General features: G+C 38.9%; 1 protein-coding gene across 1 annotated transcript; it reads left to right on the top strand.

The window, feature by feature from the left end:
* The first annotated feature begins 7,134 nt into the window (after nucleotides 1–7,134).
* Nucleotides 7,135–21,493, top strand: Sans (SAM_USH1G_HARP domain-containing protein Sans). The gene is made up of 9 exons (XM_028307357.1): nucleotides 7,135–7,516; nucleotides 10,821–10,964; nucleotides 13,019–13,240; nucleotides 13,640–13,866; nucleotides 16,159–16,319; nucleotides 17,840–18,009; nucleotides 18,742–18,864; nucleotides 19,390–19,526; nucleotides 20,915–21,493. The coding sequence occupies exons 1-9, from the start codon at nucleotides 7,494–7,496 to the stop codon at nucleotides 21,184–21,186; spliced, it is 1,479 nt and encodes a 492-aa protein (XP_028163158.1). The 5' UTR covers nucleotides 7,135–7,493; the 3' UTR covers nucleotides 21,187–21,493.
* The last annotated feature ends 968 nt before the right edge of the window (nucleotides 21,494–22,461 follow it).

Genomic DNA, 22,461 nt, shown 5'->3' with positions numbered 1-22,461 from the left:
GTAAAAAAAAACAATGTTTTTTCACTTCAGCACAATGACATGGCAGTGTACTCTGTTTCAGGACCTATGTTATTAGTACTTTTTTGAAACCAGGTGCGTTGTAATAACCCAAAATTCTCTCCCAAAATGACTTAGGCACGAAAATAAAGTAATTTATATTGTATGTTACAAAAGAAAATTCAGACTCGTTAAGTTAAAGTAACACAATCCTCGCTTTCTCCAATATTTAAGTAACTCCTTATCTCAAGCTGCAACAACACAGTAACTTAACACTTATAAACAAACAATATTAAGCTAGGTAATTATTTGAGCAGCACTAGCCGGTAATGGCGGCGCTTCCGGTGCGGCGGCCATTAGTGGCCATTTCCTGGCGGCTTCCGGCGCTCGTGGCGCTGCGTAGCGGCGCTCGCTGACAACGGCTGAAGGCAGTGAAATTAAATGGCTAACTTACTTTTGATGTAAACTACTTAAGTTCAAAAATGTATTTAATTTCAGTATTTCATAAATGTAGCAAAAAGGCGATGGATGGAGGCCGCTACCAACTGGGAACTATGAAAATCGGGGGAAGAAAAAATTGGGGGAGCCTATGTAGACGTCTTGTCGCTGAAATGATGATTATGAAGTATTTAAAACTTGCACAAATTCAAAAGACGAAATCAGACCGGGCCTTGACGAGCCCAAAGAAACACGCAAGTTTACCTACTTGGCTTTACTTTTTAGGTAAATATTAAGTTTTCTTTACAAGACCTTTTTCAGTTCGCATGTTCCGCTTGACCCTATGCGGATTACACCTTAGGGTGTAATCCGCATTATCTCTTTGAACTGGTTCCAAAAATATCATTTAGAATTTTGCTTGACTTTTTAATGAATCATCAAATTTGATACATCATTTCGTTAACACTTTGGTAATAAATCGTTGACGACGTATTTTGATGGTTTATTCGTCACTAAGTGGCGGAAGGGGCCGAAGAGGTGACTTGCTAATGGACCCTGGAAATTAAACTGGAGACTTTTGACAAATGTGGAGAAAAGAACTCTACTTAGCGAGTTCAGTGATATTATTATGAAGTTACTAAAGCGTCAACGACAGCACCCAATGCTGATTCAATAGTTAAAAGTTTATAATATCACAGTGCAATTCCCATAATTTGGTAGACTTATGCCCCAGGCAAACTTGGCGGCGCACTGTAGCGGACGAGGCGAAGAAGATCGGCAAGACCTGGAGCGAGATCAAGCGAGAAGCTCAAGACCGAACGAGATGGAGGACTGTTGTAGACGCCCTCTGCCCCATCTAGACCAAGAAGTAAGTCAATTCCCATAAAATTTATCTAATTGTACTTTACCCGAGTTGTCCCTAGTACTTTTTCTAGTCGCTAACTTTTTTCAGTTCACACAAAGTTAATTTTTTAAAGATTATTATTAGCAATTCCTATTGCACTAATTACTAATAGTCCCGTTAGTCCCTCGTGTTAAGCTAAATAAGCTTGTGTTACGAGTGGGCTCACCACAATAGTCGAGCGGCGGTGAGATTCGAACCCGTGTTCCTCGGATCTCGAGTCGTCCAGTCCGACCCTTTCACCGTTCGGCTATCGTGGCTATGTTATGTAATGTTGGTGTTATCTGTGTAGTACTTAGTATAGTTCCAAAATACTAAAATGTCCTATGCATGACATTGACAGTGGGGCGCCACCGTCAATACCGGATCGCTGGTTCCGATTTTTGCCATGTTGGAAATCATATAGTTGAACGATGGTAGCGCCCCCCTGTCATTGAGTTTGGTGGGATAGTTCAGCGTGGGTCATCTATACTTCAGTGTCATCTATTTATCTTTTTTTATTTTGGTGGATAGTAGCAAAGGCATCTATTATGTACAGCCTAGCCTATTTTTATTTTAATAAAAATAGGCATAATAGTGACGTACCTATCTCGAGTTGACCGCTGCATCGATTTTCCGCTCTTCTCTCGCGCCGCATTTCGAAATTCAAAAACAAAAAGCAAAATGTCCGCCGGCGCGGCGCAATCGCCCGACGGATCGTCGGCAGCCCGCCGGAATTTTAAACAGACACACGCCGATATTTTTATTATATTACAGGGATAAGTGGCAAAGACAACAGCCATGTCACACCACATGGTGATCCAGACAAGATGTAAAAAATACACCTACTGTACATTGAGTTTTTTTTTTAACTCGTGGCAAATGGAGGCAAAGGACTAACACCTTTTAAACCATTTTGCACAGATTTTCGGGAAATCATTCTGACTGAAATGTTTACATGTAGATTTCTGAAACATAATTAAAATTAAGAATCACTCTACCCACTTCATCATGATGGAACTAAAAAGCTAGATCGTTTTCAGTTTCATCTGAGCTCACTGTTTGTTTTTTCTTTTAGTTCATTCTTTATGGAGATGTAACTGCGTCTTCCTTACGAAGAGTCCAACGCAATAATATAGAGTCAATGAAGGTGCTGTTCTCTTTACACTATGCACTCAGAGCTCCTTGTTCGCCTGATTTGTGGGAATCATTCATAAACACTTTCGAGGTAAACGGCGTGACGATGCGAGCGCGTTGAAAATATAACAGCATCAGCCGCCATACTTTTATTATAGACTAGCTGTGCCTGCGACTTCGTACGCGTGAAAATAGTTTGAATAATATTTCCCGTTTTTGCAACATTTTTCTTCACTGCTTCGCCCCTATTGACTGTAGTGTGATCTGTGTGTTGTTATACAGCTCGACAAATGGGCTATCCTATCACAAAAAGTGTTCTAAATCGGACCAGTAGTTCCTGAGTTAGCGCGTTCAATCAAATATACAAACTCTTTAGCTTTATAATATTACTTACCGATAATTTATTTATGTTAAAGAACTTGTCATTTTTATGCATAATCCGAGCAATAAAATTATCTGGCGACATCGCTATGAAACATTAAGAAACTGGGGTAATTTGATACTATTAAGACTTACTCAATCGAATCTACATCGATGTCTATATATAGGGAATGTTTTGCTAAATAGATAATTGAGATCACTATCCTGGTTTAGACACTACACAAGTAGAGACAATCATCTAATTTCTCTTTCCTTCATTCCTTCAGTCATTGAAAAAAATGATTTGGTAGTAACTCTACTAAAACAATACTTTTTATTTGAATTCAATTAATTAAGTTAACTAATTAACATCAATTTGAGCAAATGGTCTAATATTATAGAAATAGCAGATAACACAGATTTTAAGCTAAGATCGGTGGGATTTTTTTACAGCCTGACTCTTTCAAACTCTGGCCTGGTTATAAAATCATATTCCAATATTTATATAGTTCAAAGAGAAAACCTAGATATGTATTTGTAAATGTTTAAGTTAGTTGAAAAGCTTCAATCACCACCGTCCTAAAAGGAAATTGGCTCTATCACGTTAAGGCAAATCAAGCCATCAGTTCGATTAAGCTGTGCTGTAGGTACACTATATGACTGGTCAGAAAGACCCCAGAGTTGTGATCACCACTCTCAGAATACCTGAGAAGAACTACTTAGTATTATAATGTTATATGTGCTACTACCAACGCTATTGAAGGAAGCTATAACTAACACGTCATAATCATTGAAACATTCTGAGTGAGAAACGACGATTAATAACCCTGTATAAGAAACTACTGAAAATTTTTCAGTAGTTTCTTATACAGGATTTATATTAATCCGAATAGATCAGCATACATTACACAACTAGTACTTATAATGAGCTAAAGTATACTTAGTTACGATGACCTGAATATCTACATAAACGCCTAGAATATACAAAAATATAATGTGTGTAACATAATCTCCATCCCAAAGCACCTTGGATTAACTGAACAAATCAGCCACTATTGACTTTAACAAATGATGGACCAACAAAAAATTAAACGTGCACCTAGTTATCGGAAACCGAGGTAGGTAATGACAAGTCATTTACTGCTCACCCCACAGTTTAAGCTTGCTCAATGACTTTAAATGAGCAAAACCACAAAATGCGAAAATGGCGCTGGCCGCTTCACCATTATATTGATTTCGACGCCATTAAAACGAACCGGAAATTAAAAAGAAATAAAAACATATTGCTTTCCCGCGCGCTCCGGACTTCACCCAATTTGTACACGTTCTGTTTTCGAACACAGAACCAATTCGATTTTTGAAACGGGCTTATGCTCGGTTTTTTCAGTCTTTTAATATGCACTCTAATGTATTTGTAACAAAGTTGAAACTCGATAACGTAAAAATACGCGTCAGTTCTTTTTAATTTCGTGCCAGTACGTAGAGTATAGGGTAGGTAGATTTTATTTGGCATGCCATTATTGTCAGCGTGATATGATTATTATATTATCGGGCGATAAACGGGCATAAAAAAGATATATCGGCGAGGCAATCATCTCGGCGGGATTATGTCGATATTACACTGTTTCGTGTGGATTTATCGAGGATCCGTCTGCTAATTAGATTTCTGAACTGTTACATGCGGTTTTGAGTGGGAATTTATGGATTTTGCCATTTGGGTAACGGATAAAACATGTGTCGAAAAACTTAATACGTAGTAAGTGGAAAGTAGCAGCATCGATTAATGTTAGACGTAAACACATCAAAGATGATCCCTGATCTTGATGATGATGATCTTGAGGGGTGCGAAAGAAGTACCTAGATTTCTTTTTGACGAACTGATTTCCTGCTTAGATAAGATTCTGTACTAAAAATCAGTAGAGCTGGTGTAAAATGAAAATTGCCGGTAGTGTCCTGTTTTGAGTGCTTATCAGGTCAGAGGCGGCCGTGCTTTGGTGATCACCTTATGTCGCGGTCTGATGATCGGATAGGTGACCAACATACCAATGACCATCACCAATATACAGGCATACCCGTGCGCTGAAAGAAAATAGTTGGGTCCTGGCAAATATTAATTAAGTTAATCTTTAAGAATTCAAAAGCCTTAGGAAGGTTTGATAACACCTGACTCTAAGTTTGGTTACCTAACCCTCAAGAAAGGCACACATGAGGAAGGTGTGCCTAGATAGAGCAGGTACAGTCAAATCATGCCTTTAGCTTGTAAAATTCTCATAAAATTAACCAACACGATTGATGTCGATTAGTCAGGTATTGGTCTCAAATCAATATTAGATATCATAAAAGCTTGTCAATTTCCCATAGATCAAAGGCTGCCACAATCAATAGAGCTGATAGTGTCAAATGAATTATTATTGGCGGTAGATCGAGAGGTACATGCGAAACACATTATGTGATAACACCGTAATGGATCCCAAATATTTGCGTAGCGGCTCCAATTTTATAGTCAGTACTTTCCACGTTATCAGTCGAAGTGAATTATTTTTTATCTTCTAATGGACGGTGCTTATTATTAATAGCTTTCCGTGACTAACCTTTTTGTGGGCTTATGTGGATAAAGTTACTAATTTTACTTAGTTGTAACATAAGTAATGAACAATAAATTCAGCCTTGTATTTTATTTTTCAGAATTAAGTAGGTCATCTCAAAGTCAAAGTCAAAGCTTTTATTCAGTACCTTATTTAGGTCCTCCCCAGGGCTCATCACAAAATAAAATACCTATTAATTTATTACTTAAAATAAGCTTTTATATTTGAAATTAATAAATAAGAATCTATTGTTATGTGGGTGCAAGAAAATGTACTGAGAATACGATTACTTATATGCCTGATCATATAAACTCTTGAAATAAAACTAAGTAGGTACTGAACGGATTTTGAGTGAATCATGAGGAATATTTAGGTATATTTCTATAACAGACCAAAATACGCAAATTCAAATTCAAATTCAATTCAATAATCGCACTTCGCACGTGCGAAGTCGCGGCAAAATAATTACCTAATACTATAAATTGGATAAAGTCAGAATAAACATTCGGTAAAATATGAATACTTTTAAGTTCCAAGTAAATTCCAATAATAAACAGTTTTTCTTTTTTTTTCTTTCTTTCGATTAGTTTTTTTCATTTGCTTTATAGTCCAGTCAATAAAGCATTATAGATGGAAAACTGTAGAACACAATTTCTGACTTCAGGACTTTATTTAGACTAGTTAGGAGGTGAACATAGCAAAAGTCCCCGCCCTTAGCCCTTGAGCCGGCGGGGAGAGGGGGGTTTAAAGGTGCCACTTTTCGGTTTTTCGCTTAGGTAATCCTCGGAAACTATGCGTCCTAGTGACATGACTACTTTGAACCAAAAAAAGCATATTCAATTTGCTACAGGTGAGATCTAAATATCGATTTTTGAACGTCAATACCTAAATAACCGTTTGAGGTATATTTATGAAATTTGAAGCTGATGTATATCTTGCAAGTCTCAATACATGAGCCAAATTTGAAGTGTTAATGCACAGCAGTTTTTGAATGATGAGGAGTCAAAAGTGGCTCTAATTGGTTCGTCTAAATATACGCACGATGCAGTCCCCTCCCTGGAACTAGGCTTAACATGCTCCCGCATGTCTAAAATGTTTGCTCAATGTTGATTTAGTCGATTTTCTCCTGAAAGGAACATGTAAGACAACAATAAATTTTCAAATTTTACAGACCTTCTAGAGCAGATGCCGCAAAAACTATACAAGATATAGAAAAACTTGACGGTCTCACCTGTAGCAAATTGAATAAGCTTTTTTTGGTTCATAGTAGTCATGTCACTAGGACGCATAGTTTCCGAGGATTAAGCGAAAAACCGAAAAGTGGTACCTTTAAACCCCCCTCTCCCCGCCGGCTCAAGGGCTAAGGGCGGGGACTTTTGTTATGTTCACCACCTAACTAGGCTGAATAAAGTCCCGAGGTCAGAAATTGTGTTCCACGGATTTCTCTCTACACCGTCGTTAAGGCATTTATTGACTGGACTATTACTTAATTTGGTTGCTGCGGGCTTTCTTTCTTGCGGCGGCCTCTAGCGTGAAGTGGCTCATTCGCCTAACTGTTCTACTGCCCAGTAGATGGCGCTGACAAAATGGTTGTAAAAAGTTCTTTACACAACAGCTAAATATACGTTTCACTATGCTGCTAAGAGATGGCGCTATAAACAGGTCATTGCATTGCCAGTTCATTCACCGTCCATCTTTGATCGTCATTCGTTCTTTTGTTTTTTCGCAACAGCCAACCAAAGCGCTGTCTCCCGACCGGCCAATCAACATACAATGACATTCATTCAACAATAGTCGAGCGGTTCTCACACCTGAATGAGACAGGTGTTTGTTGTTATTACACGTCGCGATTTTTTCACTAATTACAGATTGTAAATTAACGTCGTGCTCAACACTTTTCCCAAACAACATTGTGTGACAACAAATAACTTTCGTGTTCAACTTTGTATGTTAAGTGTGACAAAACCGTAAAACTTTCTCGAGTTATCAATTTCGCGCTGTTAAATGTGAACGAATTGTTGAAAATGAGTTGAATAAACTTTATAGTGCAGTGACTGGAGCAGTATTTTAGGATATAAAATTAGGAAGATTCTAAAATGACGACGGATAGATTCCACAAGTGAGTATTTAACTGATGTTTATCATTTGTAATGTTGAAAATTCAATAGATAAGATTACTTTTAATCTACTTTCAATGACCATTACTTTACGCTTCCTCTGTGTGGTCTCAGAACCTGTATTTTGCTTGCTAGACATCTACTTTACTCATGCAATTTGCTGTAATTTATTCTACTTTTTAACACCCGCTTTTAATTATGCATGTTACGAAACCTAGCCTGCACGCTTTATTTGCTGTTCTTTTTTAAAACTTTACTATCTAATCAACTCGTAATTAATGTTAACATCTTCAAGAAGATCAAGAACCTTCAATATTTATTAGTTTATATTTAAAAAAATCCATTATCTAGGTAGGTACCTATACCTGTCTACCTACTTAAAATTCGATATTGGTTGTTTAAATTCTAGTTAATCGTTTAAATATTTCAATACCTATCAGCAGAAAGCATTATATAGCTTTCAATATCAATTAAAAGATAAAAACATATTTCGATCTTAATAATAATTCTAAATATTCATAATCGAATGCGGTTACCATCATACGTTTCCCAAGTTAATTAATTAATGTTCGTAAGAAATTATTATCTGACCGATCCTACTTTCCGATTCCAAATTAATAATTATTATTCTCATGATAAGTAGGTTCCTACGAACCTTCTTGGAGGATTCTTGGAGTTTCGTACACTTCAACCGCTTTCTCTTTTAACCTTTTTTCATTCATGATACAGGACTTGTTTTCGTAGATGCCTCAGGCATATACTTAATACATGGAAATTTATATTCAATTACCTACTTACTAACAATTAACAGCATGCAATTTACGTAATAGAAATCAGTACGTAGAAGACTGACACAATGTAAAAGTAGATTTCTTCTCATAATACTTCACAGAACCCATGGCCATAATCTCTTGACTTAGTTAAAAGAAATGCCTAACACGAAATATGTAACACAACAGATAATAATACTAGGTGAGTAACACTATATTTGGGAAAAATAAAGAATGGAACTGCATTTCTAAATTCTTCCAGAGATTATCATACTTGATGATTAGTGATACCGAAAAGAATTGACATAATAACAGATGTCCAATACGATAAAGGTGAGTCATAAACTTCGTAGCTTAATTAATGTGGACTGTCACAAGAAAAACACCCTAGTAAACCAGGCAAAATAAGAAACTAGAATAAGCATACAACGAACAGACTACTAGCTAGTAGCTCTAGGCGCCTGGGCAATAGACGAACGCATAGCGTTCTCTTAACTTGAAGTCTAACGCCCATATTCACAAACATTACTAGGAGGTCTCACAGTGTGCGTGAACGCACAGGGTGACACACGAAGCAATCACAGAGCTCTATTCAACTCTGCGTTAGATTTGCTGCTTCACTTAAGCAAGCATCGTTTGTGAATACGGGCGTAAAGACCTAATAACCACCCGCTTATAATAACAATAAAAGTTGTAAACTTATGAAACCATTCGCAAGCCCAGCTTTTATTTTAAATGTGCCCTGAATGCGTATGTGTACTTGGTCTGGACCACTTTGCGGGCATGCTCACCCGCATAACTAATTCCCATGTTTGGTTTTCCGCAAACCACTCAGGCTGTTGAACCATTTAGATAGCGCGCGAACCGTGTCTCCTACTAACGGACAATGGGGACAGCGATTGAAAACCGATTTCAATGAATTCATTTGACCAGAGGTGTAAAAAGATATTTTAAAAACAACGACACGTTTCCTTGTCTTGCTTGCTTATTCATGAGCAACACAATACGAACTTTGAATTTGATACTTAGTTCCCATCTTTATCCATAAAGTCTTAGGGATTATGTCTTTTGAAATTAAAATCAAGAAAATACAACGACATCAACGTTACGTAAGTACGATCCTACCCAAACTATGCAAAGACTTAAGTAACTCTTACAGACGACAATGCCTCAAGCTAAACTCTGTCGCGTAATAGGAATATAAATAATTGATATTTTGCAACAAAAATTGATTAAAAGAATTAATTAAACTTTTTACCAGCAACTCGAAACGTTAAATACGATATTTTGTTATTGGGGATGCAAATGACTCGGCTAAAAGGTACATTATGGTTGCACCTTCACGGTTGGTGACCAGGGTCAAAAACAGAGGGTGATTAAGCTAGTTCCTGGCCCTTATTCGATGGTGTTACACGCTATTTTAGAATGTACCGACCTTATCAGTCCATCGATCGTCAGTTGCACGCATAAGGTTGCCGTGGTGACCGATGCCATGTGCTAGTTCAATGACATTGGCAATAATGATCGCACCGGTGTGTGGTGGTCCAAAATATCATATTGTAATTACGTACTGTCTGCAAAATACCTAGATTTTTCCACAAAAAAAGGCTTCGAGAATGACAAATTCCGGAACATTCGAAAGCATTAACTGACGTAAGGGATGATTTGGGCAAAAAGAATAAGCATCAATTTATCTAGTAGGTACTAATAAACAAACACTCTCAATCAATTCAATTTATCGTTCCTCCATTCTCAACTCACACCGCTGGGTACATGCAATGCAACTGAGTCATTCGTAAAAAGACATGGTACAACTCCTAAATAGCAAATTCCAGGATTGATACAAATAGTATTCCGTCCGAGTAATTTACGTTCAGGGTATGCAATCTGGACCAGCCTGAAGCCAGTAGTACTCTACTCCTTTATATTTATACAAAACCACCATTCTGAACAGTTCATGGGATTCAATTATTATACACCTGAATTACCACGGTTACTGTTATCCAAAAAAACATAATCTTTGTAACGGCAACCTTTATTGTAGTTTTATTATTTTTATAATGTTTGCTTCAACGCCCATTCTATAAGCGAATCCATAATCTGCAATCATTATAAAAACGCCGATAAGCCTACGATAATAACTTTACTTGATATATTTCAACAACGAGGAAATTCCTCGGGGCACTCATAGATTTGAATCATATTAAAAATCTACAGGTATGCTAAATTTTTTCTAGTCGGCCAGCTTTCAATAAATAATTGTAATTTATCACAATCAAGGAATCTATATACAGGTTTCTAGACAGTGTAAGGTAATACAAGCATAGCATCAAAGATCGTTGGATATAAAATATCACAGATAAAATATTCATGTAAAAATATAAATGCAGAATCAAACGTAACGTAAACGTCAACATTTGTTCTAACACTTTTTTGGAAGTTAATTTCTGTTATCAGTCTGTTAAATATAACATCTCAATGATGAAGTAATGATGACGAATATTTAAAATAATGGAACCGTTGGTTTTGTCCCCAGGGCCGCCAAGGATGGTCTCCTCGACGTGCTGCGGGAAGCGACAAGAAAGGAGTGCAACAACAAAGATGAGTCCGGGATGACTCCGACACTCTGGGCAGCATTTGAGGGACACATTGAGGCGTTACGGCTGCTATGCGGCAGGGGGTAAGTAGATTAGTAGACTCTAGAGAGGCACTGGTATATCATATGCCCTAATTAAATCTGACACCAGTTGTAACAACCCTCACTGTACGAGGAAAGAGTCCAACAACAAAAACGAGTCCGGGATTTGAGGGACACATTGAGGCGTTACGGCTGCTATGTGGCAGAGGGTAAGTAAACTCTCAGGAGAGTCACTGGCATATCAGACGCCTTCATTATCTGATTAAGGTCGATACAATGTCGGCAACTGTCAGCGTGAGTCTTACTTCTGGGTTAGGACTGAAATGTTCACATCCATTTATTCAAAGGATAGAGCGCTCAATCCTCTGAATAAGACTTGAATTAGTGTTTCTCTAACAAAGCAAATGGAAATTAAGTATTTGACGTTAACGATGAATAAAATTTATGACGTTGGTGTTCGTCACTGAAATTATTTACAGAAATCGACCGTTATCGTGTTCGATAAGGCTTATCTAGTATGAGTTGTTATGGCCACTAATGCTGCATGCGAAACAGCATGTTCTGAAAATTACTAGTAAAGTATATAAATAGCTCGTCGATTAGAACTTATCAGGGGATTTTGGTGGTCTTTGGTCAATGTGCAATATACGTGAATATCTACATATTGAAAGACATTTCATGCAAATACATACAGTTACATCTGGTTGAAGTAACCAGCTATTCGACGCCTAGGGCGTTCACTAAATTAACTATCGGTCTAGGCATCCAATTAGATTCCATCTGGATAACTTAACCAGGCTGCGACACATAAATATAGCACAATTACTCAATGCAAAAATGTCTTAAATATTTATCTTGATAAATCAATAATTATCTTGTCACAATTCTCAAGTCAACGACATTGTTGTGCATGCCTATGAGAATTATCAATTAACAATTTACGGCAATAGTAAACCAAGACAATAGTATATCATGGTGCTGTTGCTTTCTCACATTGTTCTCGCAATATCGAGCAGTTCCGAGGCCGAGTGTACTAAACTTTGGTATTTATAAATACGCCGTTTAATCTATTTTTCACGCTCTTAGCGGTGTGCTTTCACTTTTTAGAATAACTTGAGTAAACGCGCCTCTTAGAAGACGCGAAGCGGTCATCTGACTGTACACAACAGAAGTAAACAGTAGCGTTAAGAAATACGCACTCATCTCACGACATGTTCAAAAGATGTAAATTCATCATTCTAAACTCACCGCAAAAGTTTTTTGGATGGGCAAAATGTCAGCCTCAGTAAAAAATGGGCCACAACCCAAGAAATTCGAAAACTTAGACGGTAACTTGCATGTATTTCGAAGAAGACTTGAGGTCTTCGGAATTCATGGTACCTACATAAAACCCTACAAATACGAAACTCTACTTTCATGAGAGACTACTGTGTCTGCTTCTATTGTAAAAGCTATGATAGCGAGCTAGATATAACGTGCTAAAATATTTTATGAGACAATTTGATGCATTTCTTTTTAGCTTATTAGCCACCTGCTGGTGAGAACTGAGATTTTGGTTACATAAGCTTCCAAAGCCGATTCTTTAATCTATATGCAAAATTCCAATGAATGCATGAACTATCTATCTATGAATCTTATTTATTTTAAACTTTTTGTCACAAAAAGTAAAGTACGTACATAAAGCGAAAATAGCTAACGCGATCTTCCTATTTGCCTTTCGGTCATTAGGTGATGACCCTTAAAATAGAGTAGGAATTGGGCCTTAGATTCTACAACTACAGATTCTTTCTTCTGATTCGACACATTCGTCTGGTCGTGGTCACGTTGAATTGTCCACGTCGATTGTAGTGGGCGGAGTCGGAGACAGCTTTCCGCACGATCTCCCACTATCTCTCCCTGTTGGCAGACTGCCATGCCGTGACAAACTTTCGACTGGGATAAACTTGACCTTTACTGGCTAGGTTTTTATTGGCGGTCAAGCTGTAGATCCTGGCTACACAGGAATTACAGCGATGGAAACGAGACGTGGGAATAGTCCCGTATTGGCAGAGTGCCTGGTGCAAATCAAATCTTATTTGACCTTATTTCTCTCCCAGGGGAGAACCAGACAAAGCAGATTACTTCGGCAACACAGCCCTCCACTTAGCAGCAGCACGAGGGCACAAGGAATGCGTGACCTTCCTCGTGAACTTTGGGGCCAACCCTTTCGCGATGGACGTCGACGGCCATACTTCGCAGGAGCTAGCAGCCATCAACAGCCGGGACGACATCCTCCGGTATTTGGACCAGACTACAGCCAAATTGGAAAATAATGACAAGTGAGTGTAGCTTGTATAAGACATTTTAAGTAGGTACTTCTATTCTAACGTATTTACGATAAGGATAGCTACACCGAGTAGGAGTTGGTTGTTGTATGTACATTACAATATGAATAGATTGGAAAATATTCAATTCCATACTCTTATCATTATTCATATTATGTATCGCTATGTCACCTTTGTTTAACTTTAAGGTTACTACTTTATCTAGGGAGACCTTTTCTCGCTTCCTCTTTTATTTGAGGCTGCCATGTTGTAATGCCTGGGAATCACAGCAACCTTTTATGCAACCCACTTGGTCATCAGGTCCCAGAAATCCTATCCCTTGTAATCATAGTGATCTCTGCACCAGATGACAACATAACTGACATAACTGAACAAGTCGTGTTATGATTACAGAAAAAAAGCCAAAGCCCTCAAGGAAAAAGCTAGGAAAGACTACGAAAAGTACCACAAACAGTATCAAAAGCGGCAGAGCAAAGCCGAGCTGATGGCTGAGAAGGAACTGAAGAAGTTGGCCAAGGAGTGGGAGCACGGGTACAATGACGACATGGGCACGATGCCTCACAGACCTAGCAATGTCCTGCTGGCGTTGAAACAGAAGATGACCAGGTCTACAAGTCAAGGTAAGCCATCCAAGAACCTCTTTTAGTTTATATCCTACTTAGTTCACTATGCTAAAGGCGCTTTTATTGTAGTATATTATTTATTTTATGTAACTACTTGATCTTTAATTTCGAGCAATGACTTGATTTTGAGAATCACGATTTCGGCAATGACGTGAGAAGATTACAAAGTTACAGGGCTTTAAAAATATATTTAAATAAAAGAAAACTATTATATGACGTCCGATTATTTCTTAAGAAGATTATGTAACTAATGATTTAAGTAATTGCATGAGCGTGACACTAAAGTTTACCTCTCACACGTACCCTACTTAAAGCCCGTAATAAAGAGGACTTTTACTGCCACTTTACCATCTCTTTCGACCATTACAGTCAGTTGTAGCTACTGTATTACCGGTCTATCTGTCTCTGTTGTTAATACCAGCATCTCGCTGTGAGTGAAAGAAATAGATCCAAAAACTAACATCGGCATCGTGATTACCAACTTTTATAAATTATAAAACGAGTAGGTATTATCTATAGCAGCCTAACAGCGTCATAAATCGATTTAATTCAAATAAGAATTTAACAATTCTTTGGTTTGAATATTAAATCGATTACTCTTAATCCGAAGATTTACATTTTTTTTGTCCAGTCATTCTTTTAAATAAAATAAAACTTAAATGTTGATTAAAACTAGGTAACTTTTATAAGGCTGTAAAACATTGTTATCAAACAATATAGTTTATGCTTGGAGTTTATGTAATAAAAGAACACAAATCGTCATCAATTGGCACCAATAAATGTACTTTATCGTATAGGTACCAAATAATGAAACCTATCTATCTACCTACGTACAAATGGGTTATGTTTATATCCCGAACATTATGGTAATTATTAGTCTTTAAGTTGTTGTGATATGTGCTATTTTGCAACGAAAAATTAAAATCAGACATGCATGCGATTGCACTTTTGATCGCAAAAAACATCTATCGTTAATTGATCGTAATTTTAGGAAGGTTGTTAACTGATTATGTTTGTAATACAAACACAACGTACCTCGTTTTGAATTATTTAACTTTTGATTATTTTCATACGATTGACGATACACATCACAATATTTATATACTTACCTATACTTTTTTACTAAGTACCTTTAAGTTGGTAAGTATATGGGTAGTAGTATTACATCGTAAAATATTGTCTGTACATACATCTATAGTTTAATAGGACTATACTTAACGCCCGTATTCACGAACGATGCTTGCTTAAGTGAAGCAGCAAATCGAACACAGAGAGTTGAATAGAACTCTGTGATTATTTTTTGTGTCATCCTGTGCGTCCACGCGCACTGTCACACCCGTATTCACAAACGATGCTTGCTTAAGAGATGCAGCAAATCGAACGCATAGCGTTGAATAGAGCTCTGTGATTGGTTCGCGTATGGCCCTGTGCATCCACGCGCACTATGAGACCTCATAGTAATGTTTGTGAATACGCACGTCAGACCTCATTCATAGTAATGTTTGTGAATACTGGCGTACTTAAGTGGCACTGCGTAAAACCTCCAAGGATTTATTTAACTCTAGTTACGACTCCTAAAATTCTTCCTCCGTTACCCTGTTCCCATATCTAATACAATATTAGTACTAAAAGGGTACTTTTTGTGACGTACTCAGCTCCTAACAATGAGGTAAGTATAATCATATATGACAAAAAACGGCGATATGGTCCCTTAGCACGATATCCCAAACGATGCAGTTAATTTAGCGTCAGCAGTAAAAGGTGAAAGGTAATCTGTCAACCATATTATTATTAACGTAGTAGGTGAAATGCTTGTTAAACCATTGCTGGCTAGCGGAAATGATTTCTAAATGACAATAATACACCCCAAGACCCCAACTAGGCTTTAGTACCGTCAATAGAAACTTTAAAACACGTAAAGCCTAAGGTTATTGATGTTTATGTATTTTTTATGCAGTAAATGCAGGTCAAATGACTGCAATCGCACCTGCGGGTCTACTCCGAAACGCTGTTTACGTAGTTTCGGGTCTATCTGTCACCGTCACTCGCGCTGGCATCTCGCTTTGCGTGATAAGGATTGCAACATTCGAAACTCCGGATAACGTTTTTCGGAGTAACCCTGCTGATTTTAAGTGAGATGTAGTCTAGAATGCTATAACATACTCATACCAGCCATGTAAGTGCTTATTTACTCTCGCCTTCAAGAGGCTCGGAATAGACAGAAGCAGGCAGCGAATTCCAGTTGCATTATATGCCCTTTTCAGTTCCATTTTTTGTATATTCCGCCAGGTAATCTCCTGGCCGAAGAGGCGCCCCGACCAACTTACAGTGCGCTGGTCGGCACTGTGAACTCTGGCGTGAGAGGTCGAGGGGCTGTGTACAAGAAGGCCCTCGCCAGCAAACTGAAGAATGGCACCGTGGGGAGAGCTGGAGTTAACGACGACTTCAAGGTAACTACAGATATCCTCTAGAATCTAAAAGTTGAGTAGCATCTACCAACCTACAGTGCTATGGTCGGCACCGCTGATGTGTATAAGGAGGCTCTTGACAGCAAGCTGAAGAATGGCACCATGGGCAGGACTAGACCTAATTACGACTACAAGGTAACTTACTGATGATATCCTTTCAGAGGATGTAATCGACGTAGGCCTACACAATTGCTAAACTGAAGTGGTAGTAGGCGGGGCACATGCACGTAGATCTGATGGGCGTTGGAACAGAAAAGTTCTCAAAGGGCGATCACGGCCCGGAAAAGTATTGCCTAAACTACTTCTTCCACTCGATATAGCGACGATCTGGTGAAAGTCACCGGGCAACTGGTGGAAGCTAGATGCTGGACCAGCTCTGTCCGTGTCTCTATATGTGATACCAGCTTTGCTGGTATTACAGATCGTGGAAATCCGTGGGGGAGATATTTGTCAAGTAGAGGACGACACTTATGCAGTATGTTTACTGTGATGAGAGAGTGATGTTGAAAAAATATTTTCTTGCATCAAACTGCACACTGTCAACTGTATGCCATGCCATAGTAAACATAAAAATAATCTTATAAATATTTAGCAACAGACATTTAACTACCAAAAATAAGTTTACTTGAAAGCGTATCTAGTAATTATGTTTGTTCTTATCTTAGATTATCGCCATCTCTGATGCCTATCAAGCAGTTACGCCTGAATTGCTGATTTGAGATATGAGATACACGAAGAAATCCTTTTTAGGAAAATATAATTGTACTTAATTTCACATAATGATTGCCACTTTCATTAATGAAAAACACATTTGCATTCCAGAATGTACTTTACGGGCAGTTAATTCGTGTGTTATGTGATACGGTGCATTAGTTACTTGCGTTTAAATTTTTTACACTCTTGGTTTGTGACTAATAAGCTTGCATTTGATCTGAATTTTACTTGAGTATGCACTTTATTCACTTGTGCTTTAAAAACACTTCCAAGATTTGTCAAGAATTCGGAAATACCCGATTTGCGATTACCTATAAATGGCTAAGCAGATACATAATTTAAGGTCCCACTATTTGTATTGTATTGCTGTTAGTTTTCCGAATAAAATAAAATAAAAATAAATAAATAAATACATACATGGAGTTGGCGCTACTATCGAGTAAGCTCACTTGCCAACCCATTTTGATCTCTTGTGGAGGCAAAATTAATCGCTCTCCTCTGCTATCTGCAAGATGAGGGCTGCCAGAGCCGTCTTTAACTTAGGTACAGGGGGCCCTGGGCACATAAGGATCAAGGGAGGCCCTTCTCATCTGAAAAAAGATCTTTTATGAGAACAGATGGGGGCCTCCTCGAACGCGGAGCCCTGGGCACGTGGCCTGAGGGCAGGTTATAGGTTTCTTATGTATCTTTCTTTATAGAACTTATGTAAGTAAGGAAGAGGTCTACTTTCAGTAGTGGACGTCCTATGATTGAATTGATGATGACAACGATGTGTTAACTTGTGACAGGTGGGCGAGATAGAGTCGACAGGTCGTCGTTCAGTGACGTCACTAAGCGGCGTGCGTCGTGACTCCGAAGTGATGTACGTAGGCACGCTGGGCGCCGGACCGCAGCAGCGCGGCAACGTCGCCGACATGTTCGAGCCCGAGCCGCGCCCGCCCAAGCCGCCGCTCACGAGGTCAGTGCCCGCTGTTGCCAGCTCGAGCCGGTGACGTCACTCGAGGTGATGACGTGGCACGCTGGGCGCCGGGCCGCAGCAGCGCGGCAACGTCGCCGACATGTTTGAGCCCGAGCCGCGCCCGCCCAAGCCGCTGCTCACGAGGTCAATATAGCTTGTAGAGCTGATGGTCGCTGGGGCAGAAAAGTTCACGGCGGGCGGAAGGCGTAGTGTGGACCGACGATCTGATAAAGGTCGCGGGAAGAGCTTGGATGCAGCGCAGAACCAGTCGTTAGGGAAATCCTTGGGGTTGAGGGAGGCTTTTGTCCAGCAGTGGACGTCATATGGCTGAAAAGATGAATATTGAGCAGATACATTTAATATGTGACACGTCAGAAGCCATTACGACACGACACAATACTCTATTTAGTTTTAACTTTTAACCTTCTTCTTTATTTGAATCTCTTTTTTTGGACTGCCCCATTGAAACGCGTAAAGATAAAGATCTCGCTAGTACAATAATAACTAGCTTACACCTGGGCAAACACATCCTAAGCCCACAAGATGTAAAACATATCGCCCCCAAAAGATACTGCACTTCCTAATGGATGCAGGACTCGGAGGCGAACTGTAAGGAAAACAGCGGCGATCACAATAGATCGATAACGGTCGCAGTGATACTAGGACTTTATTGAACTAGAATAGCCGCTCAACACAAATAAAAAAAAAACAATAATAACATTGATATTCCAGGTCAGCAAGTCAGCCGGACTTCACAGCGCCATCTGGCGAAGACAGCGGCATCGGTCAGGAAGTACTGCTGCAGGAACCAGCCAGTATCTTCGACAGGCCCGGCTTTGGCAGTGTGGCGTTTAGGTAAGCATTTTGCCTCTCAGACTCGTTCTCCTGCAATTGAGACTGAAGTCCGCATAAGCTGCTCAAAAATTCGATTCAATCGATAGACTGATGGTTCTGATTGGTTGAACTTCAATATTTAGACCAATCACAGAACCGAATCTATGACTGAATTTGAATAAAGTTTTGAGAGTTGTTTTTAATATGATGACCTGGAGCCCTAGATAAGTCACACTCTTGATAGCTCCGAAAATCGAATCCTGCGAGTAACTATGCTCCGTGAAGGAGCGAAAAAACACCGGTGCGAAGGCCTTTCGAACGTTTCGAACGCCTTTGTCATGTTTTGCCACTTCTCCAATAATGAATGAAAGGTCATCCGCCTTGGTAGAGTAGGCCTTATTCACTCGACGTCAAATAAATCGCACCTCCCGCGAGACGCCGAGTGTAGTAGTATAGTATAGAGGGATGATGAACTCGAACCTATATTTCATCACACTCGTGGTAGGCGTTCAATGACTATGTTAACGACTTAAAATTTTCTCGCAGGCGTTCAATAACAGCGACTTTAAGCGCTCTACCGGCGACGACGGTGGCGGGCGGCGAGGATCTGTCCATAGGGTCGGCGGGGTCGCTGGCGGCGCGCCACGCCTATGCGCCTGCTGAGTGGAACTCCGCTCACTCAGGTCAGTATATTCCTCAGATCATAGAAAGAGAATATATATGAAGTCGCGCGTAACTACAACGAGAACCAGTGTCCCCACATTTCCCCCACCACAGCTCCCACACACACATTCAACTGTGTAAAAACAAAGCGACTGAGAGTCTACGACAACATGTGCAACCGGCTTAAAAGTGCTGTGATTGGCCAGAAGGCATGACTTATGGCCAATCAATGGCCGCGTGACGTGACGCACACTTTGAAAACTAGTGAGAGAACAAAGACAAAATGGAGTTGACAAGATATCGATACTTTAAAAATTACAAAATAGAAAATTATAATTTACTTCTATTTATCGATAATAGGAAACCGCATTAGAACACGAGCACGGCACTATGTTACGACCGGCACATGCGGCCGTACTGTGTATTTTCACACGACAGTGGATATCGGAAGAAATTAAATACATTGCGCAGTAGTTGAGCATGACATAAAGTGGTTGCTAACTAAATCGTCAATGTACAAGTGTGTTAGAATTTTTATCACCACTGATTTCGATATCGCCGTAACTGTTACGGCACTGAATTCGTTCGTAAAAATGTTTAGTTTTTTTTATTTATAAGCAAAATACCAATGGATTTGCAATACTTACATGTAGTAAATGACTCCATTGTTCCTGTAGTTCTTCGTTTCACTTGTTTTATTGCACGTAACGACGCATTATCCAAAATATCGGAGAACATTTCCTTAGTACGACTGAATCGCGACTAACCTAGCTACGCGGCCGATGTTCGTTTCTGGGCATATCGCGGAGACACGCGCCACGCCCCCGTTTCACATCTATTCCCTTCTATGATCTGAGGTATATTCTTATTTTTGTTGTAATGTCGCACCTATAACAACTAGATAAAGGGCCACTATTAGTGTAGCCTGCTGAGTGGAATATTGCTGCTATAGGTCTGAATAAGTTTAAGTACAGGTACCTACTTATCTTTGTTGCAAAAGTCACCATTACCATTATTTACATGGAGTGGCAGCACTAGTGGAGAATCTCTTGGAAACAGTATGCTTTACTTTTGATTTGATTGACGGGTTAATGTTATGCATGCTCTTCAAATCAATCATAATAAAATTTTGACACGATTTGCATGCAAACAACCCCAAATTGATCATGGCAGTAAATAAAGTTTCATGAATTTTCATCTTTCTAAAGTCAAAACAATGTCAAATTCTGACCTATCGTAATTTCATATTGCAATAAATTGCGAAATAAACTTAAAATAATGGAACTTTGTCTAAAAATTGGTACTTACTTACCACACAACACCACACAATGCATACTTTACCTCCCATTCCCCATTACACCTGTACTAATCTATGGTACTAATAATTTACCTACTCTAAAAATTCCAGAAAGTTCAACCATAACATCGGACGAAGAAGGCGAAACGGAAGAATCTGCTTACGCATCCTTAGAACGCTTCCTCACCGCTTGGGGCCTTTCCCAGTACGTTCAGAAGTTCAAAGACGAACAGATCGACTTGGATGCCCTTATGCTACTTACTGAGAGCGACATGAAGACCCTAGGGCTCCCATTAGGACCATACAGGAAGCTGGTCACAGCAGTTCAAGAGAGAAAGCAGGCGTTGTCCCACCCAGGCCCGATCATCGACACCCCCATATAAGGCAATGTTTTACCATTATTTTTGTAGTTACTTTTGTTTGAAGGCCATGTGTTAAAAAACTATGATATCACAACCTTAAATTATGACGGCAGACGCAGAGGTAAGGCAATCCTTGCGTACCCAGGCACATGATAAGGCATAATTTTACCATATTTTTACTGCCGACCTAGTTTTTTTAATAAAAGGACTTTTAGGGTTCAAGCAAAAGCTATTATAGACAGATTTGTACCTATAAAGACAACTTTTACCAATACATATTTGTGTAGTTGTGTGTTGTTTGAATAATTTTAAAGGGTCAGACATAGTATTTGTGTGTTGTATATTATTATGTATTTATTATGCCCCTTGGCCTTTTGACATTAGAGCACAATATCCTTTGATAGGTAAATGTGCTGTCGACTACATTTTTTAAGCAACAGAAACTAAGTGAAAGGGAATGTAGACAACAGTATTATGTGTATATGTTACGGCTAAAGATAGGTGTGAACATAAACTTAAGATTAGCCGGCTAAACTTAAGTTTTTCTTCGACGAGGTGTTAATGTTAGTTTCTTCTATCTTTAGCCGGCTAAACTTAAGTGTAACCGCAGACCCCTGGCTAAAAATGTAGAAGGAAATGGAAAAGGAAACAATGTAATAATGTTATACTATTTTGACACGAAAACTTAATTAAGAAATAATCACTTTCATTACACATACTTTTATGTACCTATGTAGGTATTCAAAATTACAATTATTACAATAACAAAATATTAATTACTTAAAACAATATCTACCTAATCATTAAAATAAAATAATAAGGATCCATTTGGTCATTACAGAATCTTCTGTAGGTATTTAAAATTACAAAATAAAACTGCGCGCGCGTTGTCTCCCCACCGCCCCCTCAAGCCCTCCGTCGGCCTGGCGCGCCCATCGAATACATTTTTAGCCGTTTCGTTTTGGCTAATGTGCACATTAGCTGGCTAAAGATGGAATATCACGACGCAAACTAACATCTTATCGAACTTTAGCTGCTTCTCGAAGATAAACTTAAGTTTAGCCGGCTAATCTTAAGTTTATGTTCACAACTATCTTTAGCCGTAACATATACAATACATTTAACATTCCTAAATACCAATCATAAAGTAAGCAACTAAATGCTAATTTCTACGTCTAAAATTTTTCCATATTATCATCTGATATACCTACATATTAGCGATAGTAACAGTGCCTTAATATCACATCAATTCTAGTGACCATTTTATAACCGTATAGTTATCAGACCATTGCTCAT

The sequence above is a fragment of the Ostrinia furnacalis genome, unplaced genomic scaffold (genome assembly GCF_004193835.3).
Source record: "Ostrinia furnacalis isolate ACB-3 unplaced genomic scaffold, ASM419383v2 OfSCF2162, whole genome shotgun sequence".
Taxonomy (NCBI): Eukaryota; Metazoa; Arthropoda; class Insecta; order Lepidoptera; family Crambidae; genus Ostrinia; species Ostrinia furnacalis.
This window is presented reverse-complemented; position numbering and strand designations above follow the sequence as displayed.

Bases quoted from the DNA above. Each gene is read 5' to 3' on its own strand.
- Sans (XM_028307357.1), top strand. From the start codon at position 7,494: ATGACGACGGATAGATTCCACAA. The intron at 13,867-16,158 runs GTAAGCCATCCA...ATATTCCGCCAG, and splicing joins GACCAGGTCTACAAGTCAAG to GTAATCTCCTGGCCGAAGAG. The intron at 18,010-18,741 runs GTCAGTGCCCGC...TTGATATTCCAG, and splicing joins CCCAAGCCGCCGCTCACGAG to GTCAGCAAGTCAGCCGGACT.